Source organism: Impatiens glandulifera, chromosome 1, assembly GCF_907164915.1.
Source record: "Impatiens glandulifera chromosome 1, dImpGla2.1, whole genome shotgun sequence".
Classification (NCBI taxonomy): Eukaryota; Viridiplantae; Streptophyta; class Magnoliopsida; order Ericales; family Balsaminaceae; genus Impatiens; species Impatiens glandulifera.
Genome location: NC_061862.1, coordinates 102,111,451 through 102,130,562, shown reverse-complemented (window position 1 = coordinate 102,130,562; position 19,112 = coordinate 102,111,451). Strand labels below are relative to the sequence as shown.

Here is a 19,112-nt window from a genome sequence, read left to right as displayed (position 1 = left end):
TTTTGGGTATCTTTTGAGAATGATACCAAAGGAACAGACTGAACACTTTTATATCCATACAAGTCTGAGGAAAGCCTGTAGGATGCAGAAGACAGTCCTACAGGATCTTTCCACTTCGAGATAAGTCAGAAAGGAGATCTTCCAAGTACAGACAACTGTCCAAAAGACAGTGTCTACATTGAGTAAAAGACAAACCTAGCAGGTTCGTCTTACATACCGGAAGAACAGACCGCCAGGTCTGAGACAGAATGCCAGGTCTGAGGTTGACCATCAGGTTTGAGGAAACGACCGCAGGTCTGAATCTCTGAAACACTGAATCACTGCACCTCTGCTCAGCCAATCAGACTCAAGGCAGTGAAATATGACCGTTGGCATATCTCACCTATAAAAGGGGCAGTTGAAGAAGAGTAAATGTGGGACAAGTAAGATACTGTGAAGCAAGTGAGAAATTCTAAGAGCATTTACTCCACAAGTGATAAGACTGTTTTAAGAAAGCCTAAGTGCTAAGTTAAAGTGTGTGTTTTACAATTTCGGTACAAATTGTAAGAGTGTTATCGAGCAGGAAATAAGTCTCGATCGGATTGTACGTGTATTCCTTAGTGAATATCCTTCTCGCGGTTTCGAGAGGAAGGGGTGACGTAGGAGTTTTATCTCCGAACATCCATAAAATTTGTCTTGTTATTCACTGTCTGCCGGTTTCATTATCTAACCGATCCGTACCGCCATAACCGACTTAACTCCATCCAAGCCGAATCTCCAGATTACCGAAGCCGACCCATCAAATCTCAAACCTCCATCATATAAAACCGATTCTGCCTATCATACAAGTGTGCCGCTTCAACCTGAAAGCAAATCTCTTCCGCGCTTGAACCTAGTTCAAGGATTTGTGACAGGTTGTGTAGTATTGAAACCCCGGTGTTAATCTCTAACCGGATTAACCACCACCTTACGAGTAAGAACCGCTAACCGGTCCAACCCCCGGTCCTCCAGCGGCTACCTAGATCCTAACAATTGGTATCAGAGCAGTTGGTATTCAATACTCAAGCAAGCATGTTTCAAGATAGGTCTCTAATGCTAGAAGGTGATGACTTTGCCAACTGGAAGGCACGGATGTATCTACACCTAATCACCTTGGACGATGAGATGGAGTCCATTCTGACCGAAGGACCGATAGTTATCAATAAGGACAGAAAGGTATGGACGGATGAAGATAGAAGGAGAAACAACCTGGACAACCATGCAAGAAACCGGATCTCTAACAGCGTGGACAGAAACACATATTGCAAGATTAGAGATTGCAAAACCGGAAAGGAGACATGGGACACCTTTATCCAGATTTTTGAAGGAAATGAAAGAACAAAAGAGAACAAGATAATGGTAGCCACCCAGAAATTTGAAAGCATGAAGATGAAGCCAGGAGAAACGATGAAGGAATACAGTGACCGGTTCACTGGCGTGTTAGATGAACTTGCAACACTTGGAAAGAGGTATGACAACAAAGAGGTTATCATGAAAGCACTGAGATCTCTTCCAAGTGCGTGGGATATAAAGACAATGGTAATGAGGGAGTCAAACTGCCTACACAAGATGAAACTGCACGATGTATTCGAAGATCTAAAGGCATATGAGTTTGAAATGAGATCCAGAACTGAAGAGGAGGTCTCGGCCTCAACCTCAACCAGAGCATTGATCACACCTATAGAACCGGTTGCTCCTGTTCCAGCACCTATCAGAACAGCCGAACAGTTTACTGAGGATGCCATGGCTATGCTCGCACAAAAGTTTGGAAGGTTCATGAAAAGGAGTCAACCAACAAACTACAACTACGGCGATAAATCCAACGTAAGATGTTATAATTGTAATTGTTTGGGTCACTTTAAGTGGGAATGCAGGAAACCAAAGAGAGATACCCGGAAACCGGATAACCAAGATAGCCGAAACAGTTATCAACAAACCGGTGAAGGAAGTGAAGTACCGAAAGCACTAATAGCCGACGATGGAGGAAGTCTGTGGGCTCACAGCGATAGTGATGATGAACTCACCTGCCTCATGGAAAATGAGGAACAGGTATTTGACTCTCCTTGCGACGAATTTACTAAAGATGAACTATACGATGCATTAAACGACATTGTAGAAGAATATAGGAACCTACTAGCCATGTTGCCTAAGCACCTAACCATTAGAACCGACCCTATAATACCCATTCCGACAGAACCAGAGGTACCCATTATAACCGAACCTCCGGTCGTAAAACCTGATGATACCCCTATTTTAGAAACCGAGTTAGATCTCAAGACCGAACAATCTAGTGAACCGGCTAGCGAACTAACCGAGGAAGAAAATGCCCGACTTCAATATAAGATGGCTGCATATAAGAGGTCTAGTGATATAGTAAAGAAAATGTGTAGTCACTTCAGACATCCTCGTTGCAAGTTTGGCCTAGGATACACAGAGGATAGCTCCAAAAACAAAAAACCGGTAGGGAAAGTAAGGTTTACAAGAAGTCACCTTCCTCTTATAAGATTCATTAAAAGTTCCATGACCGCTGAAGAGGAACTGACCGCATACTATAGGGAAGAGAAGATAAAATACGACTATGTTGGTCCAACCGACTCTGAGAAGTGGCTTGACCCTGTGAAAAGAAGAGCCGAAATCCTCAAATATATGAAAGCCTTTCCTGAACCGCATAGATCAAACCAAAGATCATCGAACCGAAGATCACCACCATTTAAGACTTTTGTAGAAAAACCAAGATACACAAGACCGAGTGCCAAAAGGACGGTTAAAACCCTAGCAAAGAAGACCGTCCGGTTTGTCAAGGTTTGGATACCCAAGGGACTAATCGCATGTGGACCCAAGTAAACGTGGGTACCAAACAGTTGTAAATATGTATATTTTGCAGGATCCAAAGAAACGGCTAGGAAACTCTGAATGGTTCTTGGACAGCGGTTGCTCCATGCACATGACCGGAAACAGCAATTTGTTAACCGATATCAGAACAGCAACCGGTGCTCTAATCACCTTCGGTGACAACTCAAAAGGTAGAACTGTGGGCAAGGGTAAAATTGTCCATGGTAACCTAACTATTGATAATGTATTTTTAGTTGAAAACCTACGTTTTAACCTGCTTAGCATTAGTCAGATGTGTGATGCTGGATATACTGTAGAATTTCTTAAACATGCATGCTTAGTTAAGAATTCTCAAGGCATTGTACTGCTAACCGGAAATAGGATAGGTAATATCTACAAGGTAGACTGGAAAACTAAAGTAGAATATCCTATATGCATGATAGCTAAGACCGATCAAACCTGGTTGTGGCATAAGAGACTAAACCACCTAAACATGAAAACCTTGAATTACATTCGCGGTAAAAGGCTAGTTGAAGGTATTCCTGATATAGTATTTAACCAGGATAAGGTTTGTTCGGCATGTCAAATGGGTAAACAGGCTAGGTCATCCTTTAAGAGTAAAGGAAATATCCAATCTAGCCGGTGTTTAGGTCTTCTTCATATGGACTTATTTGGACCGATTCAGGTTGTTAACCTAGGAGGCATGCTTTACACCATGGTAGTTATTGATGATTATTCTAGATTTACATGGGTAATATTTCTGCCATCTAAACGTGAAACCGCATCAAACCTGATTACACTTCTTAAACGATTGCAAAATGAAAAATCAACTCGCATTAATAGCATTCGAAGTGATCGAGGTACCGAATTTACCAATAGTACCTTAACTGCATATCTTGATGAATCCGGCATTAGGCACGAGTTGTCTAGTGCCAGGACTCCTCAACAAAATTGCCTAGCCGAGAGAAGAAACCGGACTCTCAAGGAAGCCGCAAGGTCCATGATAGCCGATTCCGGCATTGCTCAGAAATTTTGGGCTGAGGCTATCAACACTGCATGTTATACACAAAACCGGTCTTTAATAAACAAGTTTCATAACAAAACACCGTATGAGATTTATTTTAACAGAGTTCCCAAACTTAAATACCTCAAGATTTTCAGTTGTAAGTGTTATATACATATAAATGGCAAAAACCAACTCTCTGTTTTTGATGCAAAAACTGATACCGGGATCATGCTAGGTTACTCAGCAGTGAGTAAAGCATATAGAGTGTATAATAATAGAACTACAACCATGGAGGAAACACTTCACGTTGTTTTCGACGAATCGGTTGAAAGTAATACTGCATCATGCTTTGATCTACACAACAGATTGGAAAATAATAATATCCATTCTGATAGTGAAGATGAGACTCCGGTCTTCAGGCGGTTTGTCCATGACAAAATGGGTAATATTGAAACCCAGCCGGATCAAGCTATCCCACAACAGGAAGCTGACACTTCGGTCTAATCCGAGGAAGTCGGTCGGTCTGACAATCCTGTTCAGCCTACCGACATGTCTAGCCTTGATCAAGTAAACGGTAATTTGGTAGACATCCCTGAACCGAATCTCAGAAGAAACAGTAAACATCCTCCTGAGCAAATTATAGGTGACCCTTCAAAACCTGTTTGAACTAGGCGTCAACATCTAGCGGAATACTTTAATTCCGCGTTTATATCCCAGATTGAGCCGAAAAGAATAGATGAAGCATTGTCAGATCCGGATTGGATCTTGGGAATGCAAGAAGAGCTAAACCAGTTCGAGAGTAGTAAAGTCTGGTACCTAGTTCCTAGACCGAAAGATCAATCGGTCATAGGAACAAGATGGGTATTCAGAAACAAACTCAATGAGGACGGTTTGGTCACGAGGAACAAAGCTAGATTAGTGGCTCAAGGTTACAAACAGGAAGAAGGCATTGATTTTGAAGAATCATTTGCCCCTGTAGCTAGGATAGAAGCCATTAGAATTTTTCTAGCCTTTGCTGCTTTCAAAAACTTTAAGGTTTTTCAAATGGATGTTAAAAGTGCATTTCTAAACGGTGATCTACGTGAAGAAGTGTATGTTGAACAACCACCCGGCTTCAAAAGCGCCGCATTTCCAAACCATGTATACCGGTTAAATAAAGCTTTATACGGTCTAAAGCAAGCACCTAGAGCCTGGTATGATACACTAACCTCATTTTTATTACAACATGATTTCACCATAGGTTCGGTGGACAAAACATTGTTTAAATTTGAAAAGAAGGAACATATCCTACTTGTTCAAATCTATGTAGATGATATTATTTTCGGTTCCACCGATCCTAAGCTATGTGATAAATTCTCAAAAATGATGACTGACAAGTTTGAGATGAGTATGATGGGAGAATTGAGCTTCTTCCTAGGTCTTCAGGTCAAGCAACTCAAAGAAGGAACATTCATTAGCCAGCCTAAATACACCAAGGAGCTTCTAAAGAAGTTTGGAATGGACACTTGCTCCTCGGCGGCTACTCCAATGAGCTCATCGATTAAGTTGGACAGGGATGATGAGGGCAAATCGGTGGACCAGATCGCATACCGGGGCATGATCGGCTCTCTTCTATACCTAACTGCGAGTAGACCGGACATTCTGTTTGCGGTCGGTGTGTGTGGGAGATTTCAAGCAAATCCGAAGCAATCCCATTACACAGCCGCAAAGAGGATATTGAAGTATCTGAAGGGCACACCTGATGTCGGTCTGTGGTATCCAAAGGATTCGTCCTTTAACCTAACGAGTTATTCGGATGCAGACTATGCAGGGTGTAAGATTGACAAGAAAAGCACAAGCGGTACGTGCCAATTCCCAGGTGACCGACTGGTGTCATGGCACAGCAAGAAACAGACATCAGTGGCCACATCAACCGCGGAGGCTGAATACTTGGCGGCCGGAAGTTGCTGTTCACAACTCCTCTAGATCCAACAACAGCTGAAGGACTTCGGTGTCATAGCCGAAGAGTCCCCGATCTTCTGTGACAATACAAGTGCCATTGCAATCACCTACAACCCGGTTCTCCACTCTAGAACCAAGCATATCGACATAAGGCATCACTTTATCCGGGAGCATGTCACGTTGAAGCATATCCGGCTGGAATACGTATCGACCGATCAACAAGTAGCCGATATCTTCACAAAGCATCTACAGGAAGCTAAGTTCTCTCAATTCAGACTTACTCTCGGCTTAACCGACATTAGCCAGATCCTTCCTAAGGATGCTTAAAGGGAAATCGGTCTAGACAGACAAAACCGGTAGTTCTTCCTAAATTGTTGAACTTCAAATTTTCAGGATGTCTGTGGAAGAACCGCCCAGCTTATCAGATAGAGTAAACCGACCGGCTACTTGGTGCATGCACCAAATAACCGCATCGGGATGAACAACTGATAACTGACCGGTTCGGAAGCAGGTTATCCAAGTTTATTTGAATTTCAAACAGAAGTGGAATAATTATCAGGGTTTAAGGATATCTGTTCTAAAACATTACCCTTTTAGAGTAAACTGGTCGCGCCTAAAAAGACGTGAAGATCTTTTGATATCTTTCACAGTCCAGGCCTATGACCAACATCCTAGACTGCAAACTTGCCTATTTCATGCAATGTTTTATATCCTGCAGTTAATAGATATCATCTCATTTAATACCTGGACAATAGGATAGCCCCCCAACTACTATTTAAGTGAAGCAATCACTTACCAAATTACTCACAAGTCAAAAACTCAATCTCTCAATAAGGCAAAAATGTCTCAGTTTCCCAACATACTTCAGGTTGATTTTCGCTCCTGCACCAGCACCGAGCACTGTGCTATTTATAGAATGATAAATTTTTTGGAAGATACTGGTCTCCAGTACTTCCTTGACGATAAACTAATCGTCTACCCTGAATCAATCCTGGAGTTTTTCTATAACGCCAGGGTATTCAGGGGTACCCCTCATTTTGATACCCACATTCAATCCAAGGTGGGGGGTATCATCTTTGATTTCACTGAGAAGGACTTCGCTCGGTGCTTTAGTCTGCCTAAGCAAGGGCTGACAGACCTCAACCCACCGGCCAACATAAAGGCCGAGGTCTCTCTCTCACTTGCCCGGTCTGATGAGCCGGTTGACGATCATGGCACTAAGTCACACCTAAGGGCTGAATATCAGCTCCTTAACGATGTGATAGGTAGGAGCATCTTCGGAAGGGATGTTACCAATACCTACTGTGCCGCGACCTTCAACATGATGGCGGCTATTGTCACCAGCACACCGGTGAACTGGTCCAGGGTGCTATTTGACGTCCTCATTTGGATGGTCGGCATCCGGTCAGTCGGCCTCATTCCTCAAATAAGCTGCCTTCTTGTGGAGCTTGGTGTTCCGACCTGTCCCGGCGAAGGTCTGAACCAAGCCCAAGTGCTAACCAAGGAGATAACCGACTCATTTTATGATCGGTTTGAGAGGGCATGGAGGAGGAGGAACCGCCGGTACAATCCCAACGGTGAAGTCAATTCCCGCACACCCTGAGTCACTCCTTTTTGCACCCGGTCGTTTTGTTGCATGCACCGGGTGTATCTTTATCCAACATCATTATGATCACTTCGGCTTTTCTTATGTCTTTCCTCGGTTTTATTTATGATTCCATCGGTTTCTTTTGTTTACTCCTCTCTTGTTAATGCATTAATGAAAAAGGATCTTTAATTGATAAGGTAACTCTCAACTAACTAAGCAATCAATACCCAACTAACTTGGTTACCCTTCAACAAACATTTACCTCGAGAACCGCAAATAGTCAAAAAGCACACTCTGCCCAATGACCTTGGAAATGTAAAGATTCTATTCTCTAAAAAGACAAAACTGTCACATTTTCCCTCCAAAAACGGTTCTATAAAAGGAGAGACTTCCTAATCAACTCAACACACAAAACACTCTCGACATCTCTTGCACTCTATCTCTCTCTCTACAATCATGCCGAGCCGAACCTTGGGAAACTTCTTAAGTATCGATTTCGATTCATGCATGGAGGAATGGGACGGGCTGCCCGCAAAGAAACTCATGTTCGAATCACTCATTCTTACCGGCCTTCGGCCGTTCCTCGAAGAATCCGGTCCGATTCTGACTGAGGACGTTAAAGCGTTCTTCAGAAGCGCCTGTATTAGGGGCAATTACATAGTGTCTACGGTGAGGGACCACACATTTTGGCTCGATGAAGCCGAGTTCGCCACTTTATTCAACCTACCCACAAAGGGGTTCTCTGATTTTCCACTTCTGGAGGGGCTTGACGAATTCTACTACTCACTCCTCTTTTCTGGAACCATGGAACCGGTGGAAGACCATGGGCCCAAAAACCTTCTGGGGAGACATGCTCAACTTCTTCTTGAGATCGTCACTCGGTCCATTCTTTGTCAGTCCCCTAATCAGCGGTATTCAAAGAATACCTACAACATGATGACCAACATCTTTAGCAACAAGGCCATCAATTGGTCCACGGTCATCTTCCAACGCCTGAAATCCATGGTCATAACCAAGAAAGGTCTTGGTTTTGCACCTCACATCAGCAAACTAATTCTCACATACCGGCCAGAGTTTGGACCGGGCACACCGGCCTCCTCATCAAACATCCTTGACAAGGATTCGGTGGAGGAAAGGATTTCCAGAATGTTTCTTCCATAAACTGTACTTTTCCACTGTTTATGTATGCTTATTTCAATACCGATTTATCTGTCGGTCTTCTGCAATATTTCTTGAATTCAGTCTCATTTCAGTTTAAATGACCGAGTTTTCTTAACATCTAAAATATCTAAGTAACTGATGAACATTATCAAAACAACCGCGTTCCTATCCGGCTTCAAAACCGCTTAATCTCTTGGAAGAACTCTGCTCACTCTAAATAACCGGTTACATTTAGAAACCGGAGTATCAATCGGTCTCAAAAAGAAGAGTGCGTCATCAATGGCGTAAGCAAAAGTTTTGGAGGGAAATTTCCCGCCCAAAACTCCCGCCTCCCCGGTTTATCGCCCATGGTTTGGCGCCTATTCCGCTCCCGCCCATGGTTTGCCGCTCCTTTCAACTTGGAGGGAAAGTTCCCGCCCAATGTTGATGGGACGGTTAAGCCTCCAAACTGCATCTATAAAAGCAACTCTCGGTCATTTTATTTCATTCTCACACGAATCTACTTTCTCTCTCTATCGCTTTCGAACTCTCTCAGAAGCGGTTATATCTCAAACTCTCTCAAAATTTCTAAAATGGGGCGCGATTCGGCTTTGTTTAAGCACCTATCTCAGGTGGATTTCGAAGAAATCCGACTGAAAGGTACGTCCGAGGCAAAGGAGGTTATTGACCGGGTAGTCAAAACCGGTCTGGAATATTTTCTTGGCGGTCCTCATGTTCTCTACAAAGATGCGGTCGAGGAATTTTTCAAGACCGCAACTATCTCCGATGACAAAATCACCGCAACTGTATGCGGTACTGAAATAGAGCTCACCGAGGCATCGGTAGCAGAAAGCCTGCGCCTTCCATCAACCGGCCAGGATGCAACGGCGGACATCGAGATCAAGACTTTTGAGGCGGTATGCCAGATACTATCAGCAACAAAGGAGCCGATAAAGGTCTCCGACAGCAAATCAACGTTGAAGCCGGAATATATCCCAATCTGTGACATCTTCGCAAGGGCGATTCTGGCAAGGGGAGGAAACTATAGTAGCCTAACAAGGGACAAAATCAGGATGCTGATCGGCCTGATAGAGGGAACAAAGGTCAACTGGGCAAAAGCGGTGTTCAACAACTTAATGGATATGGTGAAACCGGACTCAAACCGGTCGTGGGGATACGCCGTTCCTCTCGGTAAGTCTTCCTTCACCTCAATCTCAACATCGGTCCCGGCGTCATCGTAGCAAATAGATGCCTCATCAGATCGAAACAATTCTTAGAAAGGAAGTAGTCGGCCCCCGGTTCCACAGGTGGCCGAAAGAAGAAAGCCGACAAGAAAACGGCCCCAGCCAAAGCAAAGGTCGAAAGCAAAGGAAAAGAGAAAGTGACTTTCTCGGAACCGCCGCAGCAGACGGAGGATGAAGAGTCGGCTTCCCACTCTGAAAGAACCGATACAGAGAAGACTGAGGACGAGAGATCGGTCAATGAAGAAGAGCATTCGGCCCAGAGCGCTGATGAAGCCGGCCCTAACACCAATCCTGAGACCACCGAGGGTGGTGAAGAGGATGGTGAAGAAGGTGATAAAGAAGTCGATGATGAAGGCGGCGACAAAGACAATGAGGAGGACGAAGAAGTAGAGGCCGATAGGGTAACTCTAAAACTTCTAAACATCGTCAAAAAGCGAGCCGAGTCGATTGAGGAATTATACCTGGAATGGCACGAGCACCGGTTCGGCAAACCGTATAGGCAAATCCTACCGGATTACACAGAATTGGAATGCATCAGAAGACTGAAGGACGTGGAGGACATGATCATGAATCTCACAAAATCCAATACAATCGAAGAGGTATTACACCGAACTTGCCTCTTAAAACCACAGGTACAACTACGGAAGTTAATCACACGCATCCGGAAGATTATGGAGGAGTTCAAAGAGATGGGACCGGAAGACACTTTAACACCGCGGGTGTTAGAAAGGCTTGAAAAAGCCAAAGAGGACCTTATTCAAGAAATTGACCGGCTAGAAGCAATGTGCAGTCAAAGAGAAATTCCGGTCTATACTGCTCCCCGGATCGAAACAAGTCCGGATCACTGTCCAACACCAACAAGGGAGAATGCGGCATCAAAAGAATCTGATGAAAGAGCCGACCCTAATCTCACCGGGCAATCCCCTCCTCCACAACCGGAAGTCTCTGAATCAGACTTCACAAAGGAATGGGTTGAGGGCCGTCTTCAAAGACTTGAAGCCTCAACAACAGAACGGATTGATAGTCGGATTCAAGAGTTCGAAGACTCCGCGGTTCAGCCATTCAATGATAGATTCCAAAGAATCGTTTTCTCGGCACTCAAGTTCGCCGACACCACAAGGTATTTCTTCGACAATACTCGGGACCGACTCTCAGCAATCGACGAAGATCAACAGGAAGAGGCGGCTCTGCGCAGTAAATATTTTAAGCGAATCGTAATTTTGGAGGATACGACCTCCGAGTTAAAGGAAGACTTTGGTCGGCTTGAAAGAGAGACCGATCAACGATTGACAACGATGGCTGATGACCTGGTCGGCACAACACTCGGACGGGTCTCCGAACTCGAGAAGAAAAATGAAGGCCTCGAGGCCGAACTCAAGGCACTTTCTGAACAAGTTACCGAACTGCTGAGGGCTAAGATGAATGCGGATGCCGCGGCTGTAGCGGCTGATGCTCAAGCAGCTAAGAGGGTCCAGGATGAGCTGGACGCCGAAGCAAGTAAAGAGAAGGAAGCACCGCGATCATCCCAACTTACCGAAGAAGAAGAGGAAGCCGAGCGACTTCGACAGTCAGATGCTAAGTTCACGGGACTTACAAAGAAAGCAGTCGCTCAAGCTGCAAAGGATGCTGCGCGGTTGGAAAGAGAAAGACGGAGGCTGGAAAGTTTCGCAGAAGACAACAAGAAGAAAAAGGCGGCCTCCTCCGTCTCAGCTCCGACAAAGCGAAAGAGGGAAACTTCAAAGAAAGCCCAAATAGTCGACCTTCTCAATGAGGTTACTGAAACGGTCATTACGAGTACAACGCAGTAGGCTACTCAAGACGTAGAGGAAGATGTAGAACACCTGCAGACCCGGTCTACAAGACAAAGAGTCTCCGAGCCGGCCGGTCGATCGCAACCGGTGAAGAAAAAGTGGACCATATATGATTTCTCGGACTCGGAATAAGGGCTTTTCTTTCCTTTACTCGTCTTAGAATTTTTATATATCATTTCCGGTTATCTATCAAATATATAAGGCTATTTTTGAAACCGGCCATCTTTTGCATCTCTACTTAATTTTGATAATTTTAAATAAAATAATCAAAAAGGGAGAAATTGATAAGATAAGACTTTTCCAAAAATTTTCTCAAAATTTTTCGAAAAATTCCCCTAAGTCAGTTTCAAAATTATCCGGACAAACAAAACAACCGGCCTACGGTTGCAAACTTACATAATTTTGATAATTTTAAATAAAATAATTAAAAAGGGAGAAATTGTTAGATAAAATCAGACCGGTTCAAATAAACATAACTTAAACCTTCCATGCAGGAACAAGGAACCGGACCGGACAAACGAAAGAACCGGCTAAAGAAAACTAGCCGGTCAAGTCATTAAACCGACCAGGAACTCTTGGAATATAACCGGGCAAAGAAAGGATCGGCCAAAGATTAAAACTGTAATCATCAAACAGCCGATCATCCACAAGGCAAAGGAATAACCAGAAGAAGTCCGGCTACATCACTCGTACCGGAAGCAATCCGGTTAAGTCAAATGACCGACCTGTACAATAAGACATTTCGGGTATCTTTTGAGAATGATACCAAAGGAACAGACTGAACACTTCCATATCCATACAAGTCTGAGGAAAGCCTGCAGGCTGCAGAAGACAGTCCTACAGGATCTTTCCACTTCGGGATAAGTCAGAAAGGAGATCTTCCAAGTACAGACAACTGTCCAAAAGACAGTGTCTACATTGAGTAAAAGACAAACCTAGCAGGTTCGTCTTACATACCGGAAGAACAGACCGCTAGGTCTGAGACAGAATGCCAGGTCTGAGGTTGACCATCAGGTCTGAGGAAACGACCGCAGGTCTGAATCTCTGAAACACTGAATCACTACACCTCTGCTCAGCCAATCAGACTCAAGGCAGTGAAATATGACCGTTGGCATATCTCAACTATAAAAGGGGCAGTTGAAGAAGAGTAAATGTGGGACAAGTAAGATACTGTGAAGCAAGTGAGAAATTCTAAGAGCATTTACTCCACAAGTGATAAGACTGTTTTAAGAAAGTCTAAGTGCTAAGTTAAAGTGTGTGTTTTACAATTTCGGTACAAATTGTAAGAGTGTTATCGAGCAGGAAATAAGTCTCGATCGGATTGTACGTGTATTCCTTAGTGAATATCCTTCTTGCGGTTTCGAGAGGAAGGGGTGACGTAGGAGTTTTATCTCCGAACATCCATAAAATCTGTCTTGTTATTCACTGTCTGCCGGTTTCATTATCTAACCGATCCGTACCGCCATAACCGACTTAACTCCATCCAAGCCGAATCTCCAGATTACCGAAGCCGACCCATCAAATCTCAAACCTCCATCATATAAAACCGATTCTGCCTATCATACAAGTGTGCTGCTTCAACCTGAAAGCAAATCTCTTCCGCGCTTGAACCTAGTTCAAGGATTTGTGACAGGTTGTGTAGTATTTAAACCCCGGTGTTAATCTCTAACCGGATTAACCACCACCTTACGAGTAAGAACCGCTAACCGGTCCAACCCCCAGTCCTCCAGCGGCTACCTAGATCCTAACACATATGATGAAGGAGTTCAAGATGAGTGACCTCGGGTTACTCTCGTATTACCTTGGTATCGAGGTGGACTAGAAGAAAGATAACATTGAGCTGAAGTAGGCAGTTTATGCGAAGAAGGTGTTGAAACAGTTCGCAATGGAGGATTGCAACCCGAGCAAGTATCCAATGGAAGCAAAGATGTAGCTCGGAAAGGATGTGGAAGGAAGCTTGGTGAATTTGAAGGAGTATATTCCTATAATCGGGTGTCTCAAGTACTTGACGCACAACGACCCGATATCTCTTACATAGTTGGCATAGTGAGTCTATACATGGAGCATCATACTACTCTACACCAATAGATAGTAAAGTACATTCTTCGTTATGTGAAGGGAACGACGAGCTATGTGATTCAGTTAAGAAGAGGACGAGAAGTTGAAGAACTCATTGGTTACTTTCAGTGACCTAACTAGTGACATAGAAAACAGAAAAAGCACCGGAGAGATGTGTTTTATCTCAATGGGAATCTGATCACATGGCAATCTCAAAAGCAGTAAATTGTTGCTTTATCTTCATGTGAGGTGGAGTTTATGGAAGCTACTACAGTATTATGTCAAGGACTTTGGCTGAGAAGTTGTTAAGTGAGGTGTTCGGATGTGAATCGAGGTCGATAACCCTCTATGTCGAAAACAAGATCACAGTAGAATTTATGAAGAACCTGGTGTTTCATGGATGCAACAAACACATCGACACTCGGTTCCACTTCATTCGTGAATGTGTCAAGAATCAATAAATTGTCGTAGAGTTCATAACCACCAGAGAGAAACGTGCGGACATTCTCACCAATGTGCTAGAAAGAGTCAAATTCACGAATATACGAGAGTTGCTCGGTGTGAAAAATCTCGTACCAAATCAAGCTTACGGGGGAGATTGTGAGTCTAATCATTGATTGTCAACAATTTGAAAGTTATTGATCTTTATTGTTTTTTTATGAAATTAGGACTTATTTAATTATTAATGGGTTTGGATTTGGGTTTGGGTTTGTGTATATAAGTAGTTTAGGGTTTCTAAGTTAAAATATTCCTTTAAAAGAGTTGTTTGGAAAGGTTGAATTACAACACTCAAGACTCCTAAAACATTTCATCTTCAACATATATATTATTGTTGTTTCCAGATTTTCCTTATTTTATTTTATTTATCATTCTTCTTAGAAGATCCGATTATCAGAACCAACAAGAAAGATGGGAGGCAGGTTTGTTTGGAGATTCCTATAATTATATATCTAATCGTTCACGATATGTCGAAAAATCTGCATAAACCGATTCACAGTTGTTCTAGCATTTTCGCGTTACTAAAGAATATTCTTGATTTCTCTTATTTGGTTTGTTTCATTAGGAAGCTTGATTTTCATCCAATTTTATCATAAATTGTGAGTTTAATCATTAATGGAATCCATATAGTCTCTCTTGGTAATGTATAATCACTATTTTTTTTACTTATCATGAACAATTGGTTAGGTTCATATGTTCTTTTACTAACTTAACTTGATACTAAAAGTTTATTCTAACAAACTTCTGTCATGGAAAAGCAGATTTCAGCATAAATTGAAACATTCTAGCTACTTACCTTATGTATCTTCCTTACAAGAAATATTGTTTATTTTAGAAGTATTTTGCTATATTTCTGATTCAAATTTTGAAGTTTGTATCATCTTTATTTTACTTATGGTTAATCTAACCGAGTTGTGTAATCACACCATCTTAAATGATAGAGAATAAGGGATTTAACGATATTCGGCCAAGCAATGCTCACTCTATAGATTTTACAAAGAATTACTTGAACATGATTGGTTCTATATGTTCAACGAGAATATATATATGGTTGGTGAGACATGACACCTAGACCAGAGCGTGATTAATGGTGTTGTTGGCCTCCGGCTTTGGCTTGTGGTCACATTGTTGTAGATAGAGGATTGTTCTCACCTAGATCAGAGGGTGATTAATGGTGTTGTTGGCCTCCGGCTTTGGCTTATGGTCACATTGTTGTAGATAGAGGATTGTTCTCAGTTAGAGTCTGGCCCTGATTGGATTGGTCTTGTGGTCTATCCAGACCTGGCCAAAGGATAATGCAATTTTATAGGATCTCACACTTTTTATGGGTCCAAATTTTTTCATATTTCCTAAAAATATAATAATATTATTAAATATATATTATAAATCAATAATATATATTTTCTCAATTATATTAATATTTTTTTAAAATAATGGATATTATAATTAAACCTTTAATTTATGTATATATTGTAAGAGTAATGACGGTTGGAATTAATTTTTTTTTTTTAAACAAAACGAGTGAGATGGTAATTATGATTCATTAATTAAGTAAAATTTTAAAAAATTATTTCTCTCCATTAATAATTTTTCTCTCTTCTCTCCATTAACATATTTTTTTTCTCTATCTATTAATGTGTTAATATATATTTTTGTTAATTAACTTATTTATTTATATATAATTTCTTTTAGAGTAATAACAAAGATAATGAATAAATTAAATATATAAATATATATATATATATTAAAATATATATTATTTTTTTAGAATAATAAAATGAATAATTAATAAATAAAATAAAATAAAATATTATTAATGCAATTTATTAAGATTATATTTTAAAATTTTTGAAAATTAAAAGAAAATGTATTTCATTTATTTTAATATCATCGTTCTCTTAATAACTAGTTATAAACAATTTTAAAGTGTGTACATTAATATTATATATATTAAAATTATTCAAAGATAAATTAAAAATATTATATTTTACAATGCCTTAATAGTAAAAGAAGAAAAAATAATATTGATATTTGTACCGGGGATTAAGTTTTGCCATTAATCTTTTATCATTTAGTATATTTTTCTAACAAATATCAAGCCATCACAAAATACCTGAGCCCAACCCAAAAATCTGTTACCAGCTTTTTAGCTACGGCTTAGTTTGTGTCCAACTGCATATGATATGAATGTTATGGCAGTTCCTTAAACTGGAGTTTGTTGGCTATTTCTGATTTGTCTCTTCATATATAGAAGACCCTTGCCATGGAAAACCAATTTAGAAGGCAGGTCTCTATACTGATGGGTTGTAGTTTTGTAGGGACTTTCTTTATTTATTTTTTCAAAATTTGAAACTTTCATTAAAACTACAACACAAACACAAAAATCGCATGACTGTAAAAATGAATACAAAGTCAAGAACATATGCACAAAGAAAACACCTAATAAACCTATCACAAGAGTACCTTTCAAATGATCGGCTGAAATACCTGCATAAAATGAGAAAAATAAAACACCAATTATGAAATGTCAGCTAACTAGATAAAATCTTCATCGAGAATGATAGTGGACCGATGATATTGTTGCATCTCTGGGACTTCTATGGTTGACTCTGTATTCATTAATAGTTTTGTAAGCCCACTTGTGTTAAATTATATGTAACTTGAGCCAATTAGGGAATTGTGATTAGTAATATTATCAAAAACTAAGATTGATTAAGCATAGGTATATATATATATATATATATATATATATATATATATATATATATATATATATATATATATATATATATATATATATATATATATATATATATATATGTGTGTGTGTGTGTGTGTGTGATGAATATACAAAACTTTCTTTTTTCTATGACTATGTTTCATCAAATATGGTTCTACTTTTGTTCAATTTCATATACATAACCCATTAAGGTGATTGAGAAAGACAACTTGGAGATTGTAATCACCCTATATGTAAAATCAATTGCTCATAAGATTTATTTTTGTTTTAATCTCCCTATTTTTCTTCTGAAAACAGAGGAATTGGTGTAAATCCATGAAGATGTCTTTGGTTGAGTTTTTTTTTAACTGTGAATATTAGTTTTGGCTGTCACATCTGAACCATCTTTTTTTTCTTCTCATCATTGAACCCCATTTGCAGAAAAACACAATCAATAATTGCCTGTCACCATTAAACTGTGGAAATTTTGTTTTCTATTCTTGTCACATGTAAGATTGATTTATTTACATTGAATTCTTTCCAAGATTGAGATACTCAAGTCTAGGAGATCCATTCATTATTTGTCTTTACTTCCTTCCTTATCATCTTCAATAATTGCTCTCCCGCACCTTCCAAGAACCTTCAACACTCTCATGTGGTAGTGGTATAACATAATCTGTATATACCACAAATTATTATAGTATGCCATGTCAGCATACTAAGCTGCCAAGTTAGCAGTCAAAGCTGACTCAACATCATAGTCAGAACAGAAGCACAACTTCATTTACAAATCAAAGGTCCAATTTGATGCTTTCAATGAGACCCCGTGAATGGGTATTCAATTTTTGTTTTCTTTTTTAAGAAGTGAGTATTGCTTGCTGATTTGGCAGCTTATTATGCTGACATGGCATGCAATCTTTAGCATTATAAAAGAATCCAGATTTCTATCATTGTCTAGGGTTGTGTACTTGTGATTAATTAGCTGTGAAATTATTGGAAGATGCCAAAAGGGTTATGAGAAAGAGCCTTTTATTTATTTAATTTTTTTTCACATGCAAACATCACATGCCCATCTCTGTTTCACTTCTTGATTCAAACACCCCAATCATTTTTTTGCTGAAAAATGCATTATTATTATTACTACCTTTAGTCTATATATATAATATTTATTGTTTAGTTTCCTCTCTCTGAATCATGGCAGACACTAACTTTAGCTCTCTGAAAAAGGCAACTGGAAAATTTCTAAACCTTCCATGGAAAATAAGAAGAAGATCAAGAAACAAGGTACTGGAGATGGATAGTTTCTCAACGATGGAATCATCCCATCAGTTGAGACATGTCTTCAAGTTCTTGGATTCCAATGGAGATGGAAAAATATCGCAAATGGAACTGAGCCGAGTTTTACTGAGGCTAGGTAAGAACAAGTCATTGGCTGCAAAGGAAGCGGAAGGAATGGTGAAGGAAATGGATCGAAACGGGGATGGGTTCGTGGACATGGATGAGTTCATGAGCGTGTTGATTAGAGAAGAAGAAGATGAAGAGAATTTGATTAAAGATGCTTTTATGGTGTTTGATTGTGATAAGAATGGTTATATTTCTGCTAGGGAATTGCAGAAAGTTATGGTGAATTTGGGTTGTGTGAATTGTAGCTTGAAAGAATGTAGGAAGATGATTCATGGAGTGGATAGAGATGGAGATGGGTTTGTGAATTTTGAGGAATTTAAATTTATGATGACTGGTTTTTTGGGTTGAATTATGAAGATGATAATTCAATTTCATTCATTTTTATAGAATATTTGTTCTTATTAATACTAGTATATATATATTATGTTATATATTTAACTAACATAAATTAATTACAAACTATTAGCAATATAATATACAGATCATTTAAGAGTTTAATTGAGTTAACCAAAATAGATTATAGCAAAAAAATAATTTGAACATTATTAAATAGTTTAATGAAATAAAACAAAACTATTGCATTAATACAAGTTTTAAAATGGTTTATTGAAATAAACCAAGACTAGGAGCTTGTTTGATCTTGCTTTTTTGGGTTATTTTTTAAACTTTGTTTAATAAGAAAATGAATGTTATTTAGGTTTTTATTGTTTAATTACTTAAATTTTTTTTTAGTTTATAAAATGAGTGACTTGATTATTAGAATATATTAATGTTATGAAAAAATAATTTATAACAAAAAAAAATGATAAAAATCCAAATAAAAAAACTCAGAACAAACTAGCTCTAGGACAAT

At 39.8% G+C, this 19,112-nt stretch overlaps 1 protein-coding gene across 1 annotated transcript; it reads left to right on the top strand.

Annotated features, from left to right (window-relative positions):
* Positions 1-17,833: 17,833 nt before the first annotated feature.
* On the top strand, positions 17,834-18,609 carry LOC124922622 (calmodulin-like protein 3). The gene has a single exon (XM_047463347.1). It carries the CDS (start codon positions 18,050-18,052, stop codon positions 18,605-18,607), a length of 558 nt encoding a protein of 185 aa, XP_047319303.1. The 5' UTR covers positions 17,834-18,049; the 3' UTR covers positions 18,608-18,609.
* The last annotated feature ends 503 nt before the right edge of the window (positions 18,610-19,112 follow it).

What these genes read in the sequence shown, in the direction of transcription:
- LOC124922622 (XM_047463347.1), top strand. Translation starts at nt 18,050, where the DNA reads ATGGCAGACACTAACTTTAGCTCTCTGAAAAAGGCAACTGGAAAATTT.